Source organism: Macrobrachium nipponense, chromosome 35 (genome assembly GCF_015104395.2).
Source record: "Macrobrachium nipponense isolate FS-2020 chromosome 35, ASM1510439v2, whole genome shotgun sequence".
Taxonomy (NCBI): Eukaryota; Metazoa; Arthropoda; class Malacostraca; order Decapoda; family Palaemonidae; genus Macrobrachium; species Macrobrachium nipponense.
In genome coordinates, this window is record NC_061096.1 from 53083307 (window position 1) to 53104724 (window position 21418).

Consider the following 21418-nt stretch of genomic DNA (forward strand, 5'->3'; position numbering starts at 1 on the left):
AAATTCCACGAAGGTCCCCTGTTTGTAAATGTTAAAATTGCCAAGTAACAACCGGTATGCAAAACGGGACTAACTTAGTCTGTGAAATCATTATAACTTTCAATTTTTTTTAAATAATAATGATACTGTGAGCTAGAAGTGAATTGCCATTGCCTCTGTACGCAGAAAAGTGGTTGTCGTACAGACATTATTATTATTATTTTTTTTTTTTTTTTTTTGCTCTATCACAGTCCTCCAATTCGACTGGGTGGTATTTAGTGTGGGGTTCCTGGTTGCATCCTGTCTCTTATGATTATATTATTTTATTATTATTATTATTATTATTATTATTATTATTATTATTATTATTATTAACCAAACTGTAATTCTAGATGGAGTAGTAGATGCTTTAAATTCAAAGGCTCCAAAAAGGAAAGTAGTTCATTACAGAAAATGAAACAAACAAAATTATACACGAGATGTAGTACGTGCATTAGTAATCAACTTGAAATTCCAACTTGATTCCAGAGGGCACGAAATTCCAAGAGAACTACTGTGTTGTATTGAACATCACAAGATAAAGGGCAAAACTGTCAGACTTAACAGTGAAATTAACAATATTTGGTGGAGTAAATCTTGTGTAAATCTTGCACACTGTCGAGAACTCTCTCTCCACTAGAACGGTAGAACCGTTTGTGTAAAAGTCTCTCAGTGAACAGTTGATGCTATGGTTTAGATTAAAGAGACTGTCCACTTATATAATATATATCTCTTGCAGGGCTGAAGGGATCGATATCTGAGCATCACGTAAGAGAGATATAGTCTGCTATCCAGTGGCTATATACGGCCAGGATTGACAACACTGCTCAACAAAGCGGTGGCCTTCCCCGCCCGTCCCTCCCGACATCCCAACCAGGGAGCATCCCGGCTCCCTGGTCCCGGCGAGTGACTGCTGTAGGTAGCTAGCAGCCCAGCAGTGACTAAACTAGTAGACTCAGTGAGACTTGGGATGTGGCGAAGTGAAGGTGTAGCAGAGTAAGCCGGTGAAATATAAACCATAATGGGTCAGCATGTGTCGAGGAGTGATTTTGAGTGGTCATACACAGCCGAGCCACATGCCACGAGGAGAAAAGAGATACTGAGTGAGTATTATGTGTAATGCGCCCTTAGTCATTCAGATTTGTATAACGTCCTTTTTTTTCAGCCCAATTTTCGATGAATTAAAGAGGTTGGTGCCGCACTGCTGCTGTTGTGCTGCTGCATCATCTGACTGGGCTTGTATATGCATTTCGGTTTGATGCGTGTTGACATTGACACCTGCTTTCCTCCCCTCAAGAGCAGTCGTCTAAATCTGATTGGGTTGCTTTGGCCTTGAACTGAAAAGTCAACCATTCTTTGACTTGCCCTCAGGCAACCTTGCCGGGGGGGAGGAAAAATTTATTACCAGTTCCATTTATGAAATCATTGACTAATATAACCCAGTTTTAATGTTTGCAGCTGTACACATAATACCGGCATGGCGAGGAACGAGTGCAGAGTAAATGCAGATCCATTCGCGTGTCGCTGAATTTTGTGTATATTTTTTAAAAAGGAAATTGACGTCATGAACGTGAATAGATGTAGTGGGTGCATCCGTGGCCAAGTGAAAAAACGGGCGAATGCTTGACCAATCCGACACTTTCATATCAAATTTCCACTTTCAATTATTTATGGTTGCTTGAGGAATAGAAAGCTAGTACCTAAATTGCAAGCCTGTTGGTGTACAAGTTTTTTTGCTTTTACATGTAAAAGCAACCTTTAATGTTTACAAGCGTAAAAGGACAGCAGGCAGTTGAAACCGTTAGCCCATGAGGATAAAAGACCTTGAGGTTATGGGGCTAATCAAAAGTAAAATACAGCCCAGTACCACATCGGTGTCAAGTCTTTTGATATATATAGCTTTAAGTCGTGAATAGAAAGTTGACCGAATTTATGATCAAACTCGGTGTGAACTTACCAGGAAAAATATTAATGTGTCGTTTTGACATTTATCCATCCCATTTTTAGTCTGCTTGGCGCACTTGAGATAGCGTCAGTAATCACAAGTTTCATATGTATTAATTAATTTTTTTTTAAATTATGACCTTGGATTTGTGGCTGGCATACAGTTGTTCAGAGAACAGTGACTAGTTTATATACTGAATGTTAATTTTGATTTTGTATAGTTAATCTTTGTACAATAAGTTTAATTTTTTGAATAGTTTTGAATTAGTATCTTTATCATATATTATTTTTTCTTATATTAATAGTATATACCTAAAGGTCTAGTGTATAACCTGAGCTCAGATATCCAGTAAAAGATTTAAACACTGTTTAGAATAAAGCTGTTGCTATGGTCCATGGTTAGCAATAAAGAAATAGCCTAGTAAAGACTAAGAACTATTAAATATATATTCAATATCTCCATGTTTTGTAAAGACTAAGAACTATACCAAAATATATATTTTCAATACCTCCATGTTTTGATATAAGTTAAGAGAAGTTACCTATTCTCTCTCTTTCTCTCTCTCAATTAGATGTTATCTTCTAAAGATCATCTGAGTCTAGGAGAATTATATGAACTTTATCTCTTTGATAAGAAGTTTTGTTCAGGGGACGATTAGGTACCGGTAAATGAGAATAATATTGGAGTCATGATAGTGATTATGTAATCTTGCACTTTGAGGGAATGATGATATATATGTAAAGTTTTAAAGCTTCCTAAATTGCTTTTGTACTTTTGAACAATAATTGACAGCTCTGTAGTGTGAAGGGAACGTGGTTCTTTTATCGCATCAGAGAAAGGTACGGATTTTGTGGTGTATTAATTTTTTTCCATGCACATGAACCACATATTTTCCAATAGCATTTCAGACATTTAATGGGTTTTTGAGACTTCTTGATGGTGAACAAAGGTTACTTTTGAAATCACTTCAGTACAGATGTACATATGATTAAAAAAAAAAAAGTTAATTTGTTATTTGGAAATATTGGCTTAAACAACTTGGTAATCCTATACCCACCCCTAACCCGTTTCAAGCCCGGAGCGCTCCCACTGTTCGCACAAATAAAAGACACCTTTTCTCACCCCCACCCAATCTAGTTATGCAATAATTAAGAACTATAGTGGAAGAATGGAGGGTTTGGAATATGAAAACAAATGAAATAACCCACCTACTATATTGTACCAGTCCTGGTCATTTCAACAGTAAGTCATTTAGCTGTAACATCCAAAGCAATGCAAGATGTTGTGTTTATGGTATCTACCTTTATGTTTGAACACACCCATTTTGAAACATGATTACGGTCGAAACGACCCAAAGTCTATTGTACTGGGTGCCAAACTGATTTGTCATTGCTTCTTGGGCACCCAAAATCATAAAGTGAAATAGTACAGGGATCTTGCCACCTAACCCTACCTCTTTTGAATAAAAATTGATTTCAAATATATAAAACCCATGGTTGCTCTTAAAATTAAGTTGTTTTTGTACCATCAGATTAACCCTTAGTCTATTTTCACATTAAAATTACTTTTAATTAGTCTTTTTGTTTTTAGAGCTTGTGCCCATCCCAGATATGGCTTTTCTGAATAGGTACAGAGTAATTGACACACATGACAGTTCACAGAGCCCCTGGCATCATGCAATTAAAACATTGTCATTATTTTTCTCAAATTGTTTTGAAACCAAGCATTAAAAAGATTGGTATTGCAATTGAGAGCAGTAACCATACAGATGACTGCATTTCAAAGCCATGACAGAAGCAGAGAACTTTGTACAAATTCTGAAAACCTGAAGTCCTTCACTGAGTGGTTAGTTTGGCAGATCTTGCTGCGATAAGCATGTCACCATACAGTTAGGGAAACAGAACAGCTCTTAATTACCTATGTCAGTAGGTCATTGTCTGGAGTAGAATATTGCAAAACAAACTGCAGTTACAAACAGAGCATTTGCAATACCTGAGGCACATTCCCGGGCTCAAGGCCTTTAGGCGTAGATCAGTTTTTAATTAGATGTTAACTGAAGCAATGTTAACTTGAATTTGAGAGGTCAAAGGGAGTAGTTGCAAAGTGAAAAGGAAGAATCTGTTGTACATATCATGCTAGGACCCCCACCAAGAAGTTTAAATTAGGTTGTCATGTGGTTAACCATGGAATTGTAGGAACTTGGGTTAATGACTGTTCGAAGGAAAAGTGTGTGTGACAGAATGTAAAGACTTTACTAGAGTGTTTTGAGATTAAGACAACACTTCATGCTATAGAATTAATGAGGTAAAAAGAATGATAGGCAGCCAGGCATTGTGACTTGAGGTTAGACAAATGGATTTGAAAGCTGTTGAAAACTGGCGTCATATTTTTTAAAATAAAAGGATAAGAATCGCGGTGGTAACATGTAGAGAAATTGTAAAATTTGTTCACAGACTTTTATTTCATAGTAATTTACATTTTGTTCATGAAACTTACCTGACAGATATATATATAGCTGTATTTCTGACGTCCGACAGAATTTCAAAATTCGCGGCACACGTAGTGGGGCGGCCAGGTGGTAGTACCCATTCCCGCCGCTGGGCGGCGGATATCAGGAACCATTCCCATTTTCTATTCATATTTTTTTCTGTCGCCGGTGCTGCAAACATCTGTTTACAGTACCTCCGTCTAGGATTTTTTCATTATCTCGCATAATATTATCTGGATTGACTTTTGGTATCGACTTCTGGATTGTTGGATTGGCACGCGGAATAGTGGATTGGTTTTTGATTTTGGTTGGATTGGCTTTTCTAGATTCAGTATGTCTGGATCAAGTTCGGGAAGTTACAGAGTGTGTGTGAGGAGTGAATGTAAGGTGAGGCTTCTTAAACCTTCAGTTGATCCTCACACAGTTTGTATGGATTGCAGGGGGCATGTTTGCGTGGCTGATGATCGGTGCAATGAATGTAAGGATTTGGATGATGATAAATGGAGGATGTATGAGACCTATCGGCGTAAATTAGAGCGCGATAGAGTCAGGAGGTCTTCCTCTAAGGGCAGCTCTACTAAAGGTAAGGATAGTAACATTTCTCCTCCTCTAACACCAGTAGATTTTGCCCAACCTAATCCTGTGTTGTTGCCTTCGGGCCCAGTGCTGTGCTGGAGAAGGTAACACCCTTTCTCTGATTCTAGAGTCTATTCGTGCTCTCGAATCTAAAGTGTTGGCCCTAGAAACCGGCCCAGTGAAAGTTTGTGTCAGTGCCCCTAGTGTTGTGGAGGGGGCGTCAGATCGGCCCCATAATGCCTCTAGGCCTAGACCTCTATCGGACTCCCAGGACTCAGGGAGTGGGTATGTCGAAAGCCGCAGGAGGGTTACGGGGGCTCCCCACCGATCTGGCGTCCCTTCGGCAGGCCTTGTTGCTAAATCCCAGGCTGCCAAGGAGCGCGCACGAGCGCGTATCCTGAAAGATTGCTTTTCGTCCTCCGAAGCGTCCTCCCCGCGCAAGGGGTGGAGCGCTCGGAGAGACTCGCGTCCGTTGAAAAGGACTTTTCGCTTTGAGGACGCTTCACGTCCTATGTCTCCTCTTTCGTCAGAGGACGCTTATGACGCCTTTCCTCCCCAGAAGAGAGGAAGGCGTTCTACCGATGAGGACGTTAGTTTCCACGCACAGGCGTGTTCACCTGAGAGGCAGATAGCTGTACCTGCTAGAAGGAAGGAGGCGTCCCCTCGCCCCTCGCCTTCTCGCAGTCTCAGTCCTGCCCCTTCTTTTGCTCCTTCGTCACCTACGAAGGATATCCTTGTGTCCCTTCAGGACCAGATTACGTCGCTGATGGCTCAGAGGACTTGCCCAGCAGCAGTCGAGTCTAAGGGCGTAGGAAGGACGTTCGGCTGCCCGTCAAGAGGACGAAGCGCCTCATTCTCTCTCAGCTCGCTCGTCTCTCTCTCCGCCTCCGGATCGTCAACGTTCTCGCTCTCCTAGCAGATCTTTTACTCGCTCAGGAGAGGACGCTCGTCAGGACGCTCGGCGTTCGAAGCAGGACGCTTTGCGCTCTCGGCAAGTAGCGGTTGAGGACGCTCGGCAGGACGCTCGGCGTGCTAGACAGGACGCTTTGAGCTCTCTTCAAGACTCTTTGAAGGACGCTCGGCAGGACGCTCGGCGTGCGAAGCAGGACGCTTCTGGTCATAGACAGGACGCTTTTGAGGACGCTCAGCAGGACGCTCGCCGTGTGAAGCAGGACGCTTTTCGAGCGAAGCAGGACGCTTTGGAGCCTGCAAAGCAGGACGCTCGCTCTTCTAAGCAGACGCTTTTGGCGCTGCTCTTCATGGAAGCTCGCTCTTCCTTTCGAAGGGAGCTTCGGTTAAAACAGTTGACTTGACTTCTAAGGATGCTTCTCTTTCGGAAGATGTCCGTGCATCTAAAGAACAACGTACGGCTGCTTCCGTACCTGTAAGGGATACCTCCAACCAACGGAAGTCTTTATTCAGGATTGAGCCTAAGGGACTTACTCCCTCTCCTGATAGGCGTTCTCCAGTTCCTCTTAGGGAGGAAGGGAGCAAATAGTAGTCCGGGGAGTTCCGTAGAGGAAGAACAGCCGGTAGCTTCAGCTGTCTCGGACTACAAGGTTCTTGTTAGGCTGTTGCGTTCAGCATCGGAGACAAGTTTCCAGCCTACAGCCCCTAGGTCTCCTCCCTCACAACTTTCGTCGTCCAAGACCGTAAAGACCCCTGAATTCGTCGAAATGAAAACGTCTGTCGACCAAGAGGGCGTTTTAAGAAACTCCAAGACTTTATGTCCAGAAGGAAGGATCAGGGCAAGACCACTTTCGCCCATCCACCCTCTAGACCTCGCAGGGAAAGGAGGAGTTTGGTATGAGACCAAGGAGGATGTCGGGATAAAGGTCCCTTCGTCCGCGTTGGGTGACTTCTCCAGTTTAGTGGACGCCCAGAGGAGGTCTTCCTTAGTCAGCGTCGGCTAAGGTGACCTGGACTCCAGTTGAGACTGACCACCACTTGAAGGGTCTTCTTCGTACCCTTAATGTTTTTAATTTCCTAGACTGGTGTCTGGGAGTTTTGGACCGTCAGTCTAGAAGTCCTGATTCTCTCAGTCTGGGGGAGCTGTCCAGCGTGTTGTCATGTATGGACAAGGCCGTCAGGGATGGTTCGGAGGAGCTAGTTTCGAATTTTGGAACTGCTTTCCTAAAGAAAAGAGCATTGCTGTGCAATTTTACGGCTAAGTCGGTATCTCCAGCTCAGAGAGCGGATTTGCTCTTTGCGCCTCTTTCGGACCATCTCTTCCCCCAGGCTATGGTAAAGGATCTTGCACAGAGTTTGCAAGAGAAGGCGACCCAGGACCTCTTGGTTCAATCTTCAAGACGTCCAGCGGTTCCTTCCACGTCAACTTTCAGCAAACCCCCGAAGAAAGTCAAACCCTTTCGCGGGGCACCCCCCTCGAGAGCAGCTCCCCGAGGGAGAGGTTTTTCAAGAGGAAGAGCTTCATTCAAACCGAAAACCAGCAAGTGAAGATCTCGTCCTTCAGACACCAGTCGGGGCCAGACTGGAATTCTTTGCGGAGTCTTGGAGGCAGAGAGGAGCGGACCCTTGGACCCTCAAGATAGTAGAACGGGGGTACAAGATCCCTTTTCTTCATCCTCCTCCTTTGACTCGACTCCCAGAGACCTCTCTCCATCTTATCAGGGAGAGAAGAAAAGGGTTCTTTTCGATCTCTTAGACCAGATGGTCGAAAAAGAGCGGTGGAACAAGTCCTGGACCTAGAGTCACCGGGCTTCTACAACAGGATTTTCCTTGTGCCAAAGCAGTCATCAGGTTGGCGCCGGTCCTGGATGTGAGCAGGCTAAATCTTTTTGTAGAAAAGATAAAGTTCAGAATGGAGACGCCTCAGTCGGTGCTGGGAGCATTGAGACCTGGCGACTGGATGGTGTCTCTAGACCTGCAGGACGCATACTTCCACGTCCCAGTCCACCCTCTGTCAAGGAAGTACCTGAGATTCGTCTTGGACAACAGGGTTTGGCAGTTCAGAGCCCTTTGTTTTGGTCTCAGCACGGCCCCTATGGTTTTCACGATGATTATGAGGAATGTAGCGAAGTGGCTCCATTCGTCAGGAATCAGGATCTCCCTCTACCTCGACGATTGGCTGATCAGAGCGTCGTCGAGGCAGAAGTGTCTGAAGGACCTTCAGTTTACGCTAGCCCTAGCAAAGTCTCTGGGTCTGTTGGTCAACACCGAAAAGTCCCATCTGACCCCGACACAGTCCATCGTGTATCTGGGGATTCAGATGGATTCAGTGGCTTTTCGGGCGTTTTCCATCCATCCCAGGAACGTCAGCGACTGGGTTAGAGAAAGTCGCAGCCTTCCTAGAGAGAGAAGCTTGTTCGGTGAGGGAGTGGATGAGTCTGCTGCACCATTTCCTCACTAGAAAAGTTTGTCTCGCTGGGAAGACTGCACCTCAGGCCTCTTCAATTCTTCCTTGCGGAAGAATGGAAGTCGAAAGGGGACCTAAATGCGATCCTAAGGATCTCCAACGATGTAAGAGTTCACTTAAGATGGTGGCTCGACCCTCAGAAGTTACGAGAGGGCCTCTCCTTAAATCTTCTGAGCCCCGACCTAGTGTTGTTCTCAGACGCTTCCACTTCCGGTTTGGGGAGCAAACACTAGGGGGGGAGGGGGGGAAAAGTGTCAGGCTCCTGGAGAGGGGAACAGGTAGCCTGGCACATCAATGTAAAGGAACTGGCAGCGATATTCCTGTCGCTGCAGTTCTTCGAAGAGAAACTGTCAAGCAAGGTTGTTCAAGTCAACTCGGACAGTACCACAGCCCTTGCGTATCTAAAGAATCAGGGAGGGACTCGCTCCAGATCCCTTTTTCTCCTGGCGAAGGAAGTTCTACTATGGGCAGACGCAAGGCCACATCAAGATCCTGACAAGATTCGTGGCAGGGGTTCAGAATGTCAGGGCGGACCTTCTCAGCCCCCGCCGCGGAATCAGCTGCTGCCAACAGAATGGACCTTGCACCAGGAAGTCCTGTCAAAAGTTATGGAAATTGTAGGGGACGTCCTTCTAGTAGACCTGTTCGCTACATCGAGGACGAAGAGACTTCCTCTGTATTGCTCCCCGGTTATGGACCCGGGTGCAATTGCAGTGGAACGCGTTGCTCTGGAACTGGACAGACCTGGATCTTTACGCCTTTCCCCCATTCAAGATCATGGGGGACGTAATGAGAAAGTTCGCAGCGTCAGAATGGGACAAGGTTGACTCTGATTGCTCCAATGTGGCCAGCAAGGGAGTGGTTCACAGAGGTCATGACGTTCCTTGTGGACTTCCCAAGAACGTTGCCCTGGAGGAGAGATCTACTCAGACAGCCTCACTTCAAAAGGTTTCACCAAAACCTCTCCCGCTCTGGCCCTGACTGCGTTCAGACTATCGAAAAGCTGGCCAGAGCGAGAGGCTTTTCAAAGGCAGCTGCGAGAGCAATCGCTAATGCTCGAAGAGCCTCTTCAAGAGCTGTCTACCAGTCTAAGTGGTCTTCCTTCAGGGCATGGTGCAAGAAGGAAGGAATTTTCCTCTTCCACGAACCTCTGTGAATCAGATAGCAGATTTCTTTCTCCATCTAAGAAATGTGCAAAAATTGGCAGTTCCTACAATCAAAGGTTATAGGAGTATGTTGTCTGCCGTTTTTTCGCCACAGAGGAATGGACCTTTCCGACAATAAGGATCTGCACGATCTCTTAAGGTCGTTTGAAACTACCAAATTCCACAAGCAAGACCGCCCTCATGGAATTTAGATGGTATTTTGAACATCTGATGCTTAGGTCCCCTTTGAGACCTCCGCCATGAAGCTTCTCTAAGGGAACTTAACGAGGAAAACGCTTTTCCTAACTTCTCTTGCTGGCGACGGCGAAGAGAGTTAGTGAAATCCAAGCGTTCAGTAGCCTAGTGGGTTTTCAAGGGAGACAGCGCTGTCTGCCCTCGTTGAACCCTTCTTTCTTGGCTAAGAACGAGAACCCGTCTAATCCTTGGCCAAAGAGCTTCGATATCAAAGGAATATCGAGTCTCGTGGGTCAAGAACCAGAGAGAGCCCTGTGCCCTGTCAGGGCTCTCAAGTTCTATGTGAATAGGACTAGAGAGATAAGAGGTCCCTCAGGTAATCTCTGGTGCTCGGTGAAGAGACCGGATTTACCGTTGTCGAAGAATGCTGTTGCTTTCTTCTTGAGGGACGTCATTAAAGAGGCTCATTCATCTTGCCAGAAGACTGATATGAGCCTCTTTAAAGTGAAAGCTCACGAGGTCAGAGCCGTAGCTACCTCTCTTGCCTTCCAAAGGAACATGTTTATCAGAGATATTCTTGATAGCACCTTCTGGAGGAGCAATTCCGTATTCGCCTCACATTACCTCCGGGATGTGAGGACGATTTACGAGAACTGTAGTTCTTTGGGACCTTACATTTCGGCAGACACAGTTTTGGGGGGCTGAAGGTAGCTCTCTCCCTATCCCTTAGCTTAGTTAGGTTAGTTTTTTGTGTTTTGTGGTTGATGGTGAGATCTTCTGTGAAAATCTCCCATTCCATAGTGTTAATATCAGGGGTTTTTTGCGTTAGTTGGTCAGGTGGTGGTCGGTTGCTGTGTTACTGCCATATGTTTGCCTAGATGGTCTTGTCACATTGTGGTCACGCCCCCGTTGACAGAGCATCCAGAGAGCACCAGCACTACAGGTCAAACACCTGGCTGGCAACTCTGATAAAGCATAAGCAGGCTTTTGGTGACAGTAATCACATAGTCTACTTTGCTATCAGGTAAGGAACCAATAAGATAATCTTTTATTTTATTTTAAATTTCCTAAAAAATCCTAGTCTGTCTCTACCCACCATCCGAAGGTGTGATTCAGCTATATATATATCTGTCAGGTAAGTTTCATGAACAAAATGTTATTGTTATAATACAATTAAGTTTGTTCATACTTACCTGGCAGATATATATACTTAGAGTGCCCACCCTCCTCCCCTCAGGAGACAAAGGGCCATGAATAAATATGAATAGAAAATGGGAATGGTTCCTGATATCCGACGCCAGCGGCGGGAATGGGTACTACCCACCTGGGCCGCCGCCCAACTACGTGTGCCGCGAATTTTGAAATTCTGTCGGACGTCAGAAAATACAGCTATATATATATCTGCCAGGTAAGTATGAACAAACTTAATTGTATTATAACAATACATATCTTTAGTAGCTGGTGTCATACAGCTATGCTCTACATGCTGTTAGACTAATTTTCTCAAAACTTTCAGAAAAACATCCGGAAATTAAGAACCTTTTTGGCAATGATCCAAATTTGAAATGGTGGGTTCTGTGCCTGGTCACGTTCCAGTTTGTCTCACTCTTCGTCATTCGCGACTTCCCATGGATGTGGGTTCTCCTATTATCCTACTGTATTGGAGGGACCATCAATCACTCACTGATGTTAGGTAAGTACGTAGTATATTACTCTGATAATTTGGGTCTTGTTTCTTCTTGCATAAAGAGTTATTTGGAACATCATTATTTAATTATATGGCACTGATTAATATATATTTTAGTGGTACAGTTCTTTTAATTTTAGGATTTGCAGTATTTGAAATTGTGTTCTGAAGAGGTGAAGTATAGCAGCTTAGGGTCATTACCAATTAAATTTGTGTCTGTATCATTTGGTTGTACATCAAGTGTAGAATAAACTTTTTTGTTAAGGGAAATATCCTTGATTATTTAACTTGGCTTAGGTTGCTATTGAAAGATGAAGTATTAGCTTTAAAAGATGAAGACAGAGAATTATGTGGACTTTACAGGGGCATTTTGTTTAAAATTGTCTGAGCAGAGCATAGTGTGTCCAACAGATAACCTTATTTAGGTTCAGAACATTTGTTCCCATGAGAGTACAAACTTGGTCTTTCGTACTGATATACCGTACGTGCAAGCTGATTCAGTCATTGATGCTTGGTGTAATGGTTGTTGAAGTTCACCGAACCAGGTTGTATATACTGTTTTCATCATGACTTTAGTTTCAGTTTCAAGAAAAGTGAAAATTGTTGATATCCTGTGCCTGATGGTGTCTGTGTGAGCTTTATGCCGCTCTTGAATGTTGATAGTTATTCTTTCTATTCTTTTTACAGTGATTGTGTCCTCATAGGATTCACTGTGTACGAGGTTTCTGATTGGATACCCTTCCAGTGAGAGAAAGGACAAAGAGAAGATTTAAGAAAGTATTGTTCGGGTTGTCAGGAGGTAATACTTATATTTAGATCAACATCTATTGTGACCCCTGCTCCATCCTTTGTGCCTTTTAGGATGTTCCCTCAGGTGCATAATCCATGGCGGTAATGGAGAGGATGGTTAATGACCAGTCTGTCTACTTTGCTCACGACAAGACAGTTGAGGGGGTCGGTGGATGTCCTCTGTACAGTCACCTACTCTTCTCATACCTGTCATTCCTGCTACTGCTTTGTCAGTTTCTATTTGGTGGCCTACAGAGACTCAGGAATTACTGACTGCCATCCTAAGTTTGTTTTTGGATTCATCCTCGAGTGCACTGGTGACCATTCCCCAGTACCTGACGCCGGTATTATTTTGTACAGTATAGTACCTTCTTGTCGCATAGCCTGATCTTCACTTGCAGGGACCATTCTGTGCTTGGTACTGTTCCTGACCATCCAGTACAGATACAGAAGCACACATTCCTGCGGTGATGTGTCTTTACTTTCCACTTCAGCCTGTTTGCCAAAGGAAAAGACATTGTTCACAGTCGGGTGAGTGGGTGATACCCCACCCCTTCTACTACTACTTCATAAGTTACCAAACCAGATTGCACCAATTGGGATATCCAAATAAAAGCCTCTGGTTTTATATTTAGGAAATATAAAATTCATCTTTGGAATTTGCTGACTTTTGTCAGTGTGTAAGAAGTTGGTAATTTGTATTTGATGTAAAATTGTTTGCATATATTTTTAATTTATATGAATGATTTCACTGCATGTCCATTTTGTATTTACAGCAATTCATGAAATATCACATAACTTGGCCTTTGGACACTCAAGACCTCTAGCAAACCGTGTATTGGGTATTTTTGCAAACCTACCCATCACTCTACCTTTTTCTGTGGCATTCAAAGGCTACCATCTAGAACATCATAAGGTAAGAGTTTACAGCAACAATGTCCTTTTATATTATCATTAAATTAACTGAAATTAGATATATAAGGATGGCAAATGCTTAATTGAAGAAAAACATCTCTGCACAAAAATTCTGCTTCTGTTATATATCTTTATAACTACATTTTCATATAATGCCAATATTTCCATCCCATGATTGTTGCTAGATTCACCTACTTTTTTTTTCTGTTGCTTAAAGCCTCTGTGTTTGTGTATGCCTGTAGAATCCAGAATAGAATTTGCGAACTGTATAAATAAGGATTTTTTCCCTGTTAGGGCGTAGGTTTGTAAGTTGCATGGTCCAATAAACCTATGGTATGTGAAGCAAGGCAATTGTATCCAGTGAGAGTCTTTCAAACAATGAAATGAAACACAATGTTGCCTAACTTCACCTTGAAAATAGAACCCAATAACCCCTGAACCCTTTGTCTTGTGACAGAGCCTTGAATGTGAGATAGTATTAAGGTTAAGTGGAAGATGAGTCCTAACCACCCCCCCCCTCCCCTCCCCCAGATAAAACACTGCTTGCCACAGCTAATATTGTCACCATTCTGTTCAGTATTTGGGAGTATTAACTACATTGACTTCTTGTTTTTCAGTATCAAGGTGATGAAAAACTCGACACAGACATCCCAACAAATCTAGAGGCTACTTTGTTTTGCACAACATTGGGGAAAATGATATGGATGTTTTTCCAACCGTTATTTTATGCCCTTCGTCCTATTATAACATATCCAAAGCAGCCAACCTTGTTGGAGTTCATTAATACTACCATCCAATTGAGCTTCAACTTTTTCGTATTCTATTACTTTGGAGGTAAGTTTTTATGCATGCAAGTATTTCATAATTATGCAACCCATTAAGTGATTTTACAGTACTGAAAGTGGTGAAAAGTGAAAATACAGAAGAAAACCTATATGTACTTGTGGTGCTTTTAAGAACTTTTTATTGAATTGACCAGTAGAGGTCACACCTTTCAAACAGTGATATAACATCTTGATGCCAATTGACCGAATGGATTGTGATCATAATTTGGATAGCAATTCTGTCAATAAGTAAGATAATTTTTTTCTGGTGAAACCATTTCTTGATATGTATATGAAAGAGGTAAACAAGGAAAAGTGTAGTAAAGTATGATTGATATTGGATTGCAGATTAAAGGATGTTTGTGTGGAAATAATATATACATAGGTATTCTTGTGACATTGTGCCTATTCAGTGGTAAATAGCCACCTGTAATATCTTCAACAATTATATGGTAATGATATTTAGATAAATATTAAAATAAATTCAACTGTGGTTACCAAGATATACATGTTTATTTGTATGTATTTATTCATTCACCCCATAATATTAATGCAGGTCAGGTAAAATACTGTACCCATAATGTTAAAACACTAAGAAGTAAGATAGCCAAGGTAAACCTCTTTAGAAATGTTTATATTTTACAGCTGTGAATTGAATTTTGTTAAAAGTTGTAGTTCCCAAACCAAATTGCTTATTTACAGAACACCACATTTTTAGAGTCAAGCATTTTTACAAGATTTTAAGTACTGATCACTTGGGAAATCCAATATAAAAAGAGTTTGGTAATGGAAAGTTACTTTCGAAAATAGTCTTTGTCTTCCACATAAACATTCTCATATTTGTAGAATTGTGTGCAAATTATTCCAAATTGGTATTTTGAGTAATGACCCCTGGTTTAGAGATCTCAAGTACGTACATACTTTGTGGTATATATTTTGAATTGGAATCAAATAATTTATTTTGATTTGGTGATATTAGATTATCATAAATCTAAAGGGGTGTGTGTGAGAAAGAAATTTCTACTTCACTTTGAGATTGAACTTGCTACCCACCAGTGACTCCATTGGCATGGATATTCTACACTGCTCATTAATTATTAATGAAAAAATAAACATTCTTTTGTCATTACATAAAGTTCTGTTCTTTTTCTTCTTGTTTTCAACATATGGGCATTGTATTTTGTAAAAGCTTTCTATGCTATGCATTTTCACAAATTTTGGTCTTTCTCCATGTGAATTTATATTCAAGTAGTATTAATTTTAGATGATAACTGAATTATCAAGATTGTTTAACTTTTATTCTTCTCTTCATTTTGCAGGCAAGTGTTTGGTGTACCTTTCAGCTGGGTCTCTTCTAGCAATGGGTCTTCATCCAGTGGCTGGCCACTTTATTTCTGAGCACTACATGTTTGAGCGTGGGTTTGAAACTTACAGCTATTATGGCCCATTGAATTATTTAACATTCAATGTTGGCTATCATAATGAACATCACGATTTCCCTTATATCCCTGGCTGCAGACTTCCCAAGGTAAGTGTCTTTATGTAATGAATGAATTAGTAAAAAATAAATAGATTAACTGGATATGAATGTAATATTTGAATCTCAGAGAATTAGTAATTTTGCTTTTTGTGCTTCAAGCAAAAGATACAACATTGTACAGTTGGCCCTTGACATTTGAATGGGCTAGGTTCCATATTTTGTTACTAACAAACCTTACTGTAGGCTAAGCTAGAATAGCAGTTTACATCCCTGCCAGCTCTGTTATTGTTTTTAAGTGGTCAGGAATTGGATTGCAGATATGAAAATATATTTTGAAGAATCATCAAAATGAATTTTTGCAGATTAGCCTGTCGTCACTAATACAAATCCCAGAAACACAGAAACGCTTCCATCGCAGCATCTCCCATATTGCAGATATTTTCTAGTATCAAACAAAATATATTTTTCAGCCTTTTCACTTTCTTCATTAGAAGTTAGCTTTTGTAAAGTTCAACCCCTAAATATATTTCTGTCATGTTCATAGAGTATGCTTCAGAATACAGAAAGGGATACCCTCGGGAGTTGCCACATGTGTATGACCTATTGTTGGCAGGAGATTCAAAGAAAACATTAGAGTCAGAGTAAGAAGAAATAAATACAGTAGCCTGTTTGAAGTGGAAAGAATGAATAAGATTGTTAAACTAATATATAAAATCTCAGCTCATCCACATGTTTGGTAGCCACAAATTTGATACAACATGGAAGCCCTAAATGTTACCCAGAAAAAAATACTTTTGAAAACTAAAAACTTGAAATTGACAGGATTTTCCCATGATGATTTAATAATGTAGTTGGTATAGTATGGCTAAAAGTGAAGAACAAGAAGTCGATGTAGTGATGCATTGAAGTTAGCTGAGAGCAGAAATTACTTTTAGTAAATCATCTTAAAAAAGTAATAGATCTTAAAGATTAATTTTCCACAAAGGTAATACAGAATACAGTTAATTTATTTTTCAGTGACACACATTATTCCTGTACATACATTTTAAGGGGTAATTTGAGTTCTTTCATTGCAAACCTGTGTTTAGAGCATATATGAAATTATATTTCAAGTTAAAGGGTATAATTCCACTTTTCTTCCAAGTATACCTTAGAACTAGCAAAATGGAGAGCTAATCATAATACTTCTTATAGGAGTGAGTAATTTAGACTTGAGATATTTGTCACTCATGATATACAGTAGTCCCCCCTGATTATCCACAACTAATAAGATTCTAAAAACAGTCATGGATACCTGGATTGCAATTCCAAAGCATATGTTCACTTATAAGAGTTCATGTACAACCAACTTATTGCAGACCCTTCACAAATAATTTCCTTTATATATTATCAATACCAACTGTTTTGTTTTGTTAAACATAAGCGCACCTTTCTGTAGGTTACCTGAAAGTAGATTATTTCATGAAACGTTCTTGAAATAACTATAACCAAATGGCGCGAGAGAACGTCTTGGTAGATTCACTACCTTTTGAGTATATATTACTCCCACCATTATTTTTCACATAGGCATTCATAAATCAACAGCTTGACTTTTATTTGCACTACCAGGTGTTCAGATATTGAGCTTAAGCCTTTTGATGTTATAAGTTTTTTTCTTAGCAGCTATTTAATTAAAGGTGCCATTTCTCCCTCCCCTTCTGTTGGATGGATATTTCTTCATATCTTTAACTGGTGGTAGCATGTGAAAGATAAAATTTAATTAACCCTACCAAGGTGTTGTGGACATCTGCCATCCAGTTTATTGTCAGTAAAAGCTAATATGCTGTTAAAACCTTTATGAGGCTAATGCTGTATAAGTGATTATTTTGTGTGTATGTAACAAAGCTAAAAACTTTTTAATCTGTCTTCTTTTAAAAACCTGCGTTTATATAAATTTGTACCTTTTCCCTCACAGGTAAAAGAAATTGCCCCAGAATTTTATGATGACTTACCCCAGCACAAGTCTTGGGTGAAAGTTATCTACGATTTCATCAGTGATCCAGCAATCGGACCTTATGCGCGTATCAAAAGAAAGCACGTTGGTAAAGAAGACTAACTATTTTTATAGGCATGTTTTTAAATACTATGTAAGTTGGAGACTTAACTATTTTATGTCAAAAAGCTAAATCCTAGTAAGATTTATTTTCTTTATGAAGATGAATGTCTTTAGTGACTATAATGACACTGATGTGCATATCTTGTTAATCTGTAGATTTGCATATCAGCAAGTAAGCAAATTACATGCATGAGTTAAGCATTGTTCATGGTATGTAACCAGAAATCAGTTAAAAGTTTTTGTATATAAAAGTTGCCGTGTGCCAGATTCAGACTTATTGAGTCAGAATAAGTAAATTTGCAGATTCTTCATAAGATATCCACAAAGCAGAACCCTAGCTAAACAGTAACACTGACCTGGAATTTATTCCTGAATAATCCCTTGTGAGTTTTATTGACAGAGGCCAGTTAATATATATTTAGTGCACTGGTTATTAGAGACTATAACTGAATAAGTATTTTTCCATATTTGTGGCTTAAAGATTTTTCTGAATAATAGCTCTAGTTGGTCAAATTTTGTTATGCAGTAGTATATACTTTGTATTAGTATGTAAGCTTAATGACATTGATCTTCCTGTTTTGCAAATAGAAATTTGATTAAATACTATGTTTGCATTAAGAAATGTGTCAACAGGAGTAGTTCAAGGCATTATTCTTCATAATATGAAAATATGCTACTTGGAATAACATAATATAACAGTCTTTTATGGCAGTTTGTGTGTTTTTTATATACTGTATTTGCTGGCTTATAAGATTGCACCCCATTGTGCGGGGCATGCTCAGGAAAAAGCAAGACTACCCACCTTTTTCACAGCTCCCCCAACTGAAGATTGTTTAGAAGCTTCTGTTATGAGAAAACAGTAAAACTTAAGTGTTTTGGGATATTAGGCATCTGCCCTTCACGAAATACAGTACTGTATGCATTTTTCTGAATTATAGCAATGGCCTTTACCTGACTCAGTGACTAGCATAGGTTTTGACAACAATTTTTTGCCTTTCGCATGTGGGTCATAAATTTTTGATATTGTAATTTTAGGCCTGTTAAAGGTAATTTATGTGCTATAGTATGCAAAAGTTTATTACACTAGCAAAACACATCATTGGTGCTTTTTGCAAGAGAAATATGTAGAAGTGGATGATATGTAAAACAATACAAAAGTCAGTGCAATCATAAAGACTGATTTTACAATTATTGAAGCTAGTTGGTTTCCATGTAGGTGATTTGTGAAACCCTAATGAAAAAATGTGAAGAAAATGTGACATATATATTGTTACTTTGATCAATGTTAAGGATACCTGTAAAGTATGGTAATTGATATTTATGTTTTTCTTTGAAGAGGAAAACTAATTTTTAGTTTTTTATATTTTCATTTTATTATATTTGGAAATTGAAAACTGAATATTGAAGAAATTTTGTTGGTTTAACTTGTATGTGCAATTCAGCAGTTTATGTACTATTACATCTGAGGGGGAAAACCATTATTAATTAGCAAAAGTAGCTGCCAGTAACTCTAGGCTAAGATTGCATGCTGACCTTCACTTAGAAAATAAGCATTCCTTATATGTTGGCAAATACAGTAAGTATATTTATGTATTATCATCATTAAGCACTGGTCTCTAAGCAGTAGTTTTATTCTGTATAAAAAAAAAGTAATTTATCCCCTATAGAGTCAACATATCTCCTGATCATTTCAAGACAAAACAGAATGTTAATATATTGTGGTTTTGCATACCAACTTCTTGTTAGGAATGTTATTCATTCCTTGTTTGTACGGCTGTAGATGAGGAGAAACTGGTTTGGAGCTTCCATGAAAATATTATACAGTGAATGGCAAATGGAAATAATAATGTTCTTATGTATGTGCTATCCTTAATTATACTTTTTCAAAAGTTTTTTTTTTCTGATTTGGGAAGTATATTGTCCAGAAAAAGATGTGCCACTGTCCAAAAAATGTTTGGAAGATGCTTTCCAGGAAATATTGTTCACCTGGAAGGCAAGTTCTCTTCTAAAATATACCAAGAAAGGAAATGTTCAATTTATAATAGTCACTAATTGGAGAAAAAGTAAACTTGGAAAATGTCTGTAGAAAAACTGCACAAACTAATGAACAAATCATTTTGAAATGATCATTGCATTAAGATATTGGACAAAGTTAACGTGACGAATACAACAATTTTACATTTTAGACAGATAGATTTGCATTTCTGTGTCACAGGGAGAAGCTATCTTTGTGGTTGATGCAAGGTTTTATTTAAAATTTATATCCGATTCATTAAGGAACATTGTTATAAAGAAAGTTAGACCCAAGTATATCCCCAGGTCCAGATGGATTCCACCCCAGGGTGATCAAAGAAGAATGAAGAAGTTGCTCATCATTTCATTGCCGTTTACCAAGCATCTTTTGAATAAGGATCACATTGAACAACAGGAAAATGCAAAATATTGCACTTTTATTCAATAATTGTTCTAAGGATGAACCACGGATCAACAGGCCTATGAGCTTGATTTCAGTTCCTGTGAAGATACAGGGCTCTAATATATAAATAAGCCCTCAAGACCATCCTAATTGGTACATATAAAACTAGAGCAACTCACCTGCTGTGGTAGAGAGAAAACTCAACATTATTCCCACAAATTGTCCATCATAACTGAAATGTTTTAATTTAACTTGCAACATTCATAAGGTAATGGCATCTCCGTTTTGTTTCCAGCCAAAAATACAGAAAGGATTCAGAAGATCTGGAATGTATTTTCAGGACCATTAGCAGATGCAGTGATAAATTCATTTACTTTTATTTCCATAAATTCATTACTTTATTTCCATGTTGTGCAATATTCATATGACACTTTTCTCCAAAGAGTGGTAAAAATTATTTTCTGAACAATTTTTTGGCCTTTGGTGCATGAAAGGGTTTTATATGGTGCTAGCCATTGTTTAAGTAGATTTTAAGTAGTCTAAAAGCATTCTTTCATTTTTTGTTTTATAGTCTTTTGAGGAGTATTTTATACATGAATAATTGTGGGTATTTAATGTCCTACAGTATTTAAGAAGAACCAAGTTACTTAAAGTACATGATTGATAATGGTGAGAATCATGGCTTAGAGTATTACTTCGAAGAACAGAATTGTTTTCACAAACAGATTTCACTACAAGTTTCATAGTAGTACTTTGTCCTATTTTAATATATTTCACCATCCTGAACAATTTTTTCCAGGGTACTATCGACCTTTAAATGTTATTCATATCAAGCAGGACTTAGTATTGTCTGATTTCCTTTCTGAAATTGTAGGTATTGTCATGAAAATGAATTAAAGACAGAATATATGAAAGTTTATGTAATTTCTTTTAAGCTCTCTAAAAACTTATCACCGAGAGGGTGATTGTCAGGGGATGTTAACTTTTTCCTTTTTACTATCAAGAAGACTGAGAGTGCTGGCACCTCAGTGTTACTTTTAGTCTGAAAGACTTAAAATAGTAGAGTTGCTTTTATCTTAAAATGCAAATCTATTCAGTTATGTGTTTAAATGGCAAAATGTAAATAACATTGTTATTTTCAACACTTAATTGTCATTCAGCCGGCTTCTGTATTCAGAAAATTATATTGGTCATAATTGCAGTGCATACTTTTATATCATTCTTGTTGTAATTGTTGAAATATTTGGTTACTGTTATTACAGTATTCATTTCTCCACCTCATGCTAATCCTGTGAATGAAGTTTTAGAGCAAGCTTTTGTAAGGAGGGTAAGTAAGTGAGGGTGTAATCTTTTTAATTCCTTACATTCACTTTCTTCTCACTGTAGTGTCAAAGAAATGACTGTGATTGTAGAATTTACTGTAGCACATTATATATATATAATATTATATTATTTATATATATATTATA

At 39.4% G+C, this 21418-nt stretch overlaps 1 protein-coding gene across 1 annotated transcript; it reads left to right on the top strand.

Annotated features, from left to right (window-relative positions):
- The first annotated feature begins 911 nt into the window (after positions 1–911).
- Positions 912–19425, top strand: LOC135208779 (sphingolipid delta(4)-desaturase DES1-like). The gene is made up of 6 exons (XM_064241298.1): positions 912–1121; positions 11260–11436; positions 12996–13135; positions 13752–13968; positions 15278–15486; positions 17393–19425. Exons 1-6 carry the CDS (start codon positions 1040–1042, stop codon positions 17531–17533), a joined length of 966 nt encoding a protein of 321 aa, XP_064097368.1. The 5' UTR covers positions 912–1039; the 3' UTR covers positions 17534–19425.
- Positions 19426–21418: the final 1993 nt, after the last annotated feature.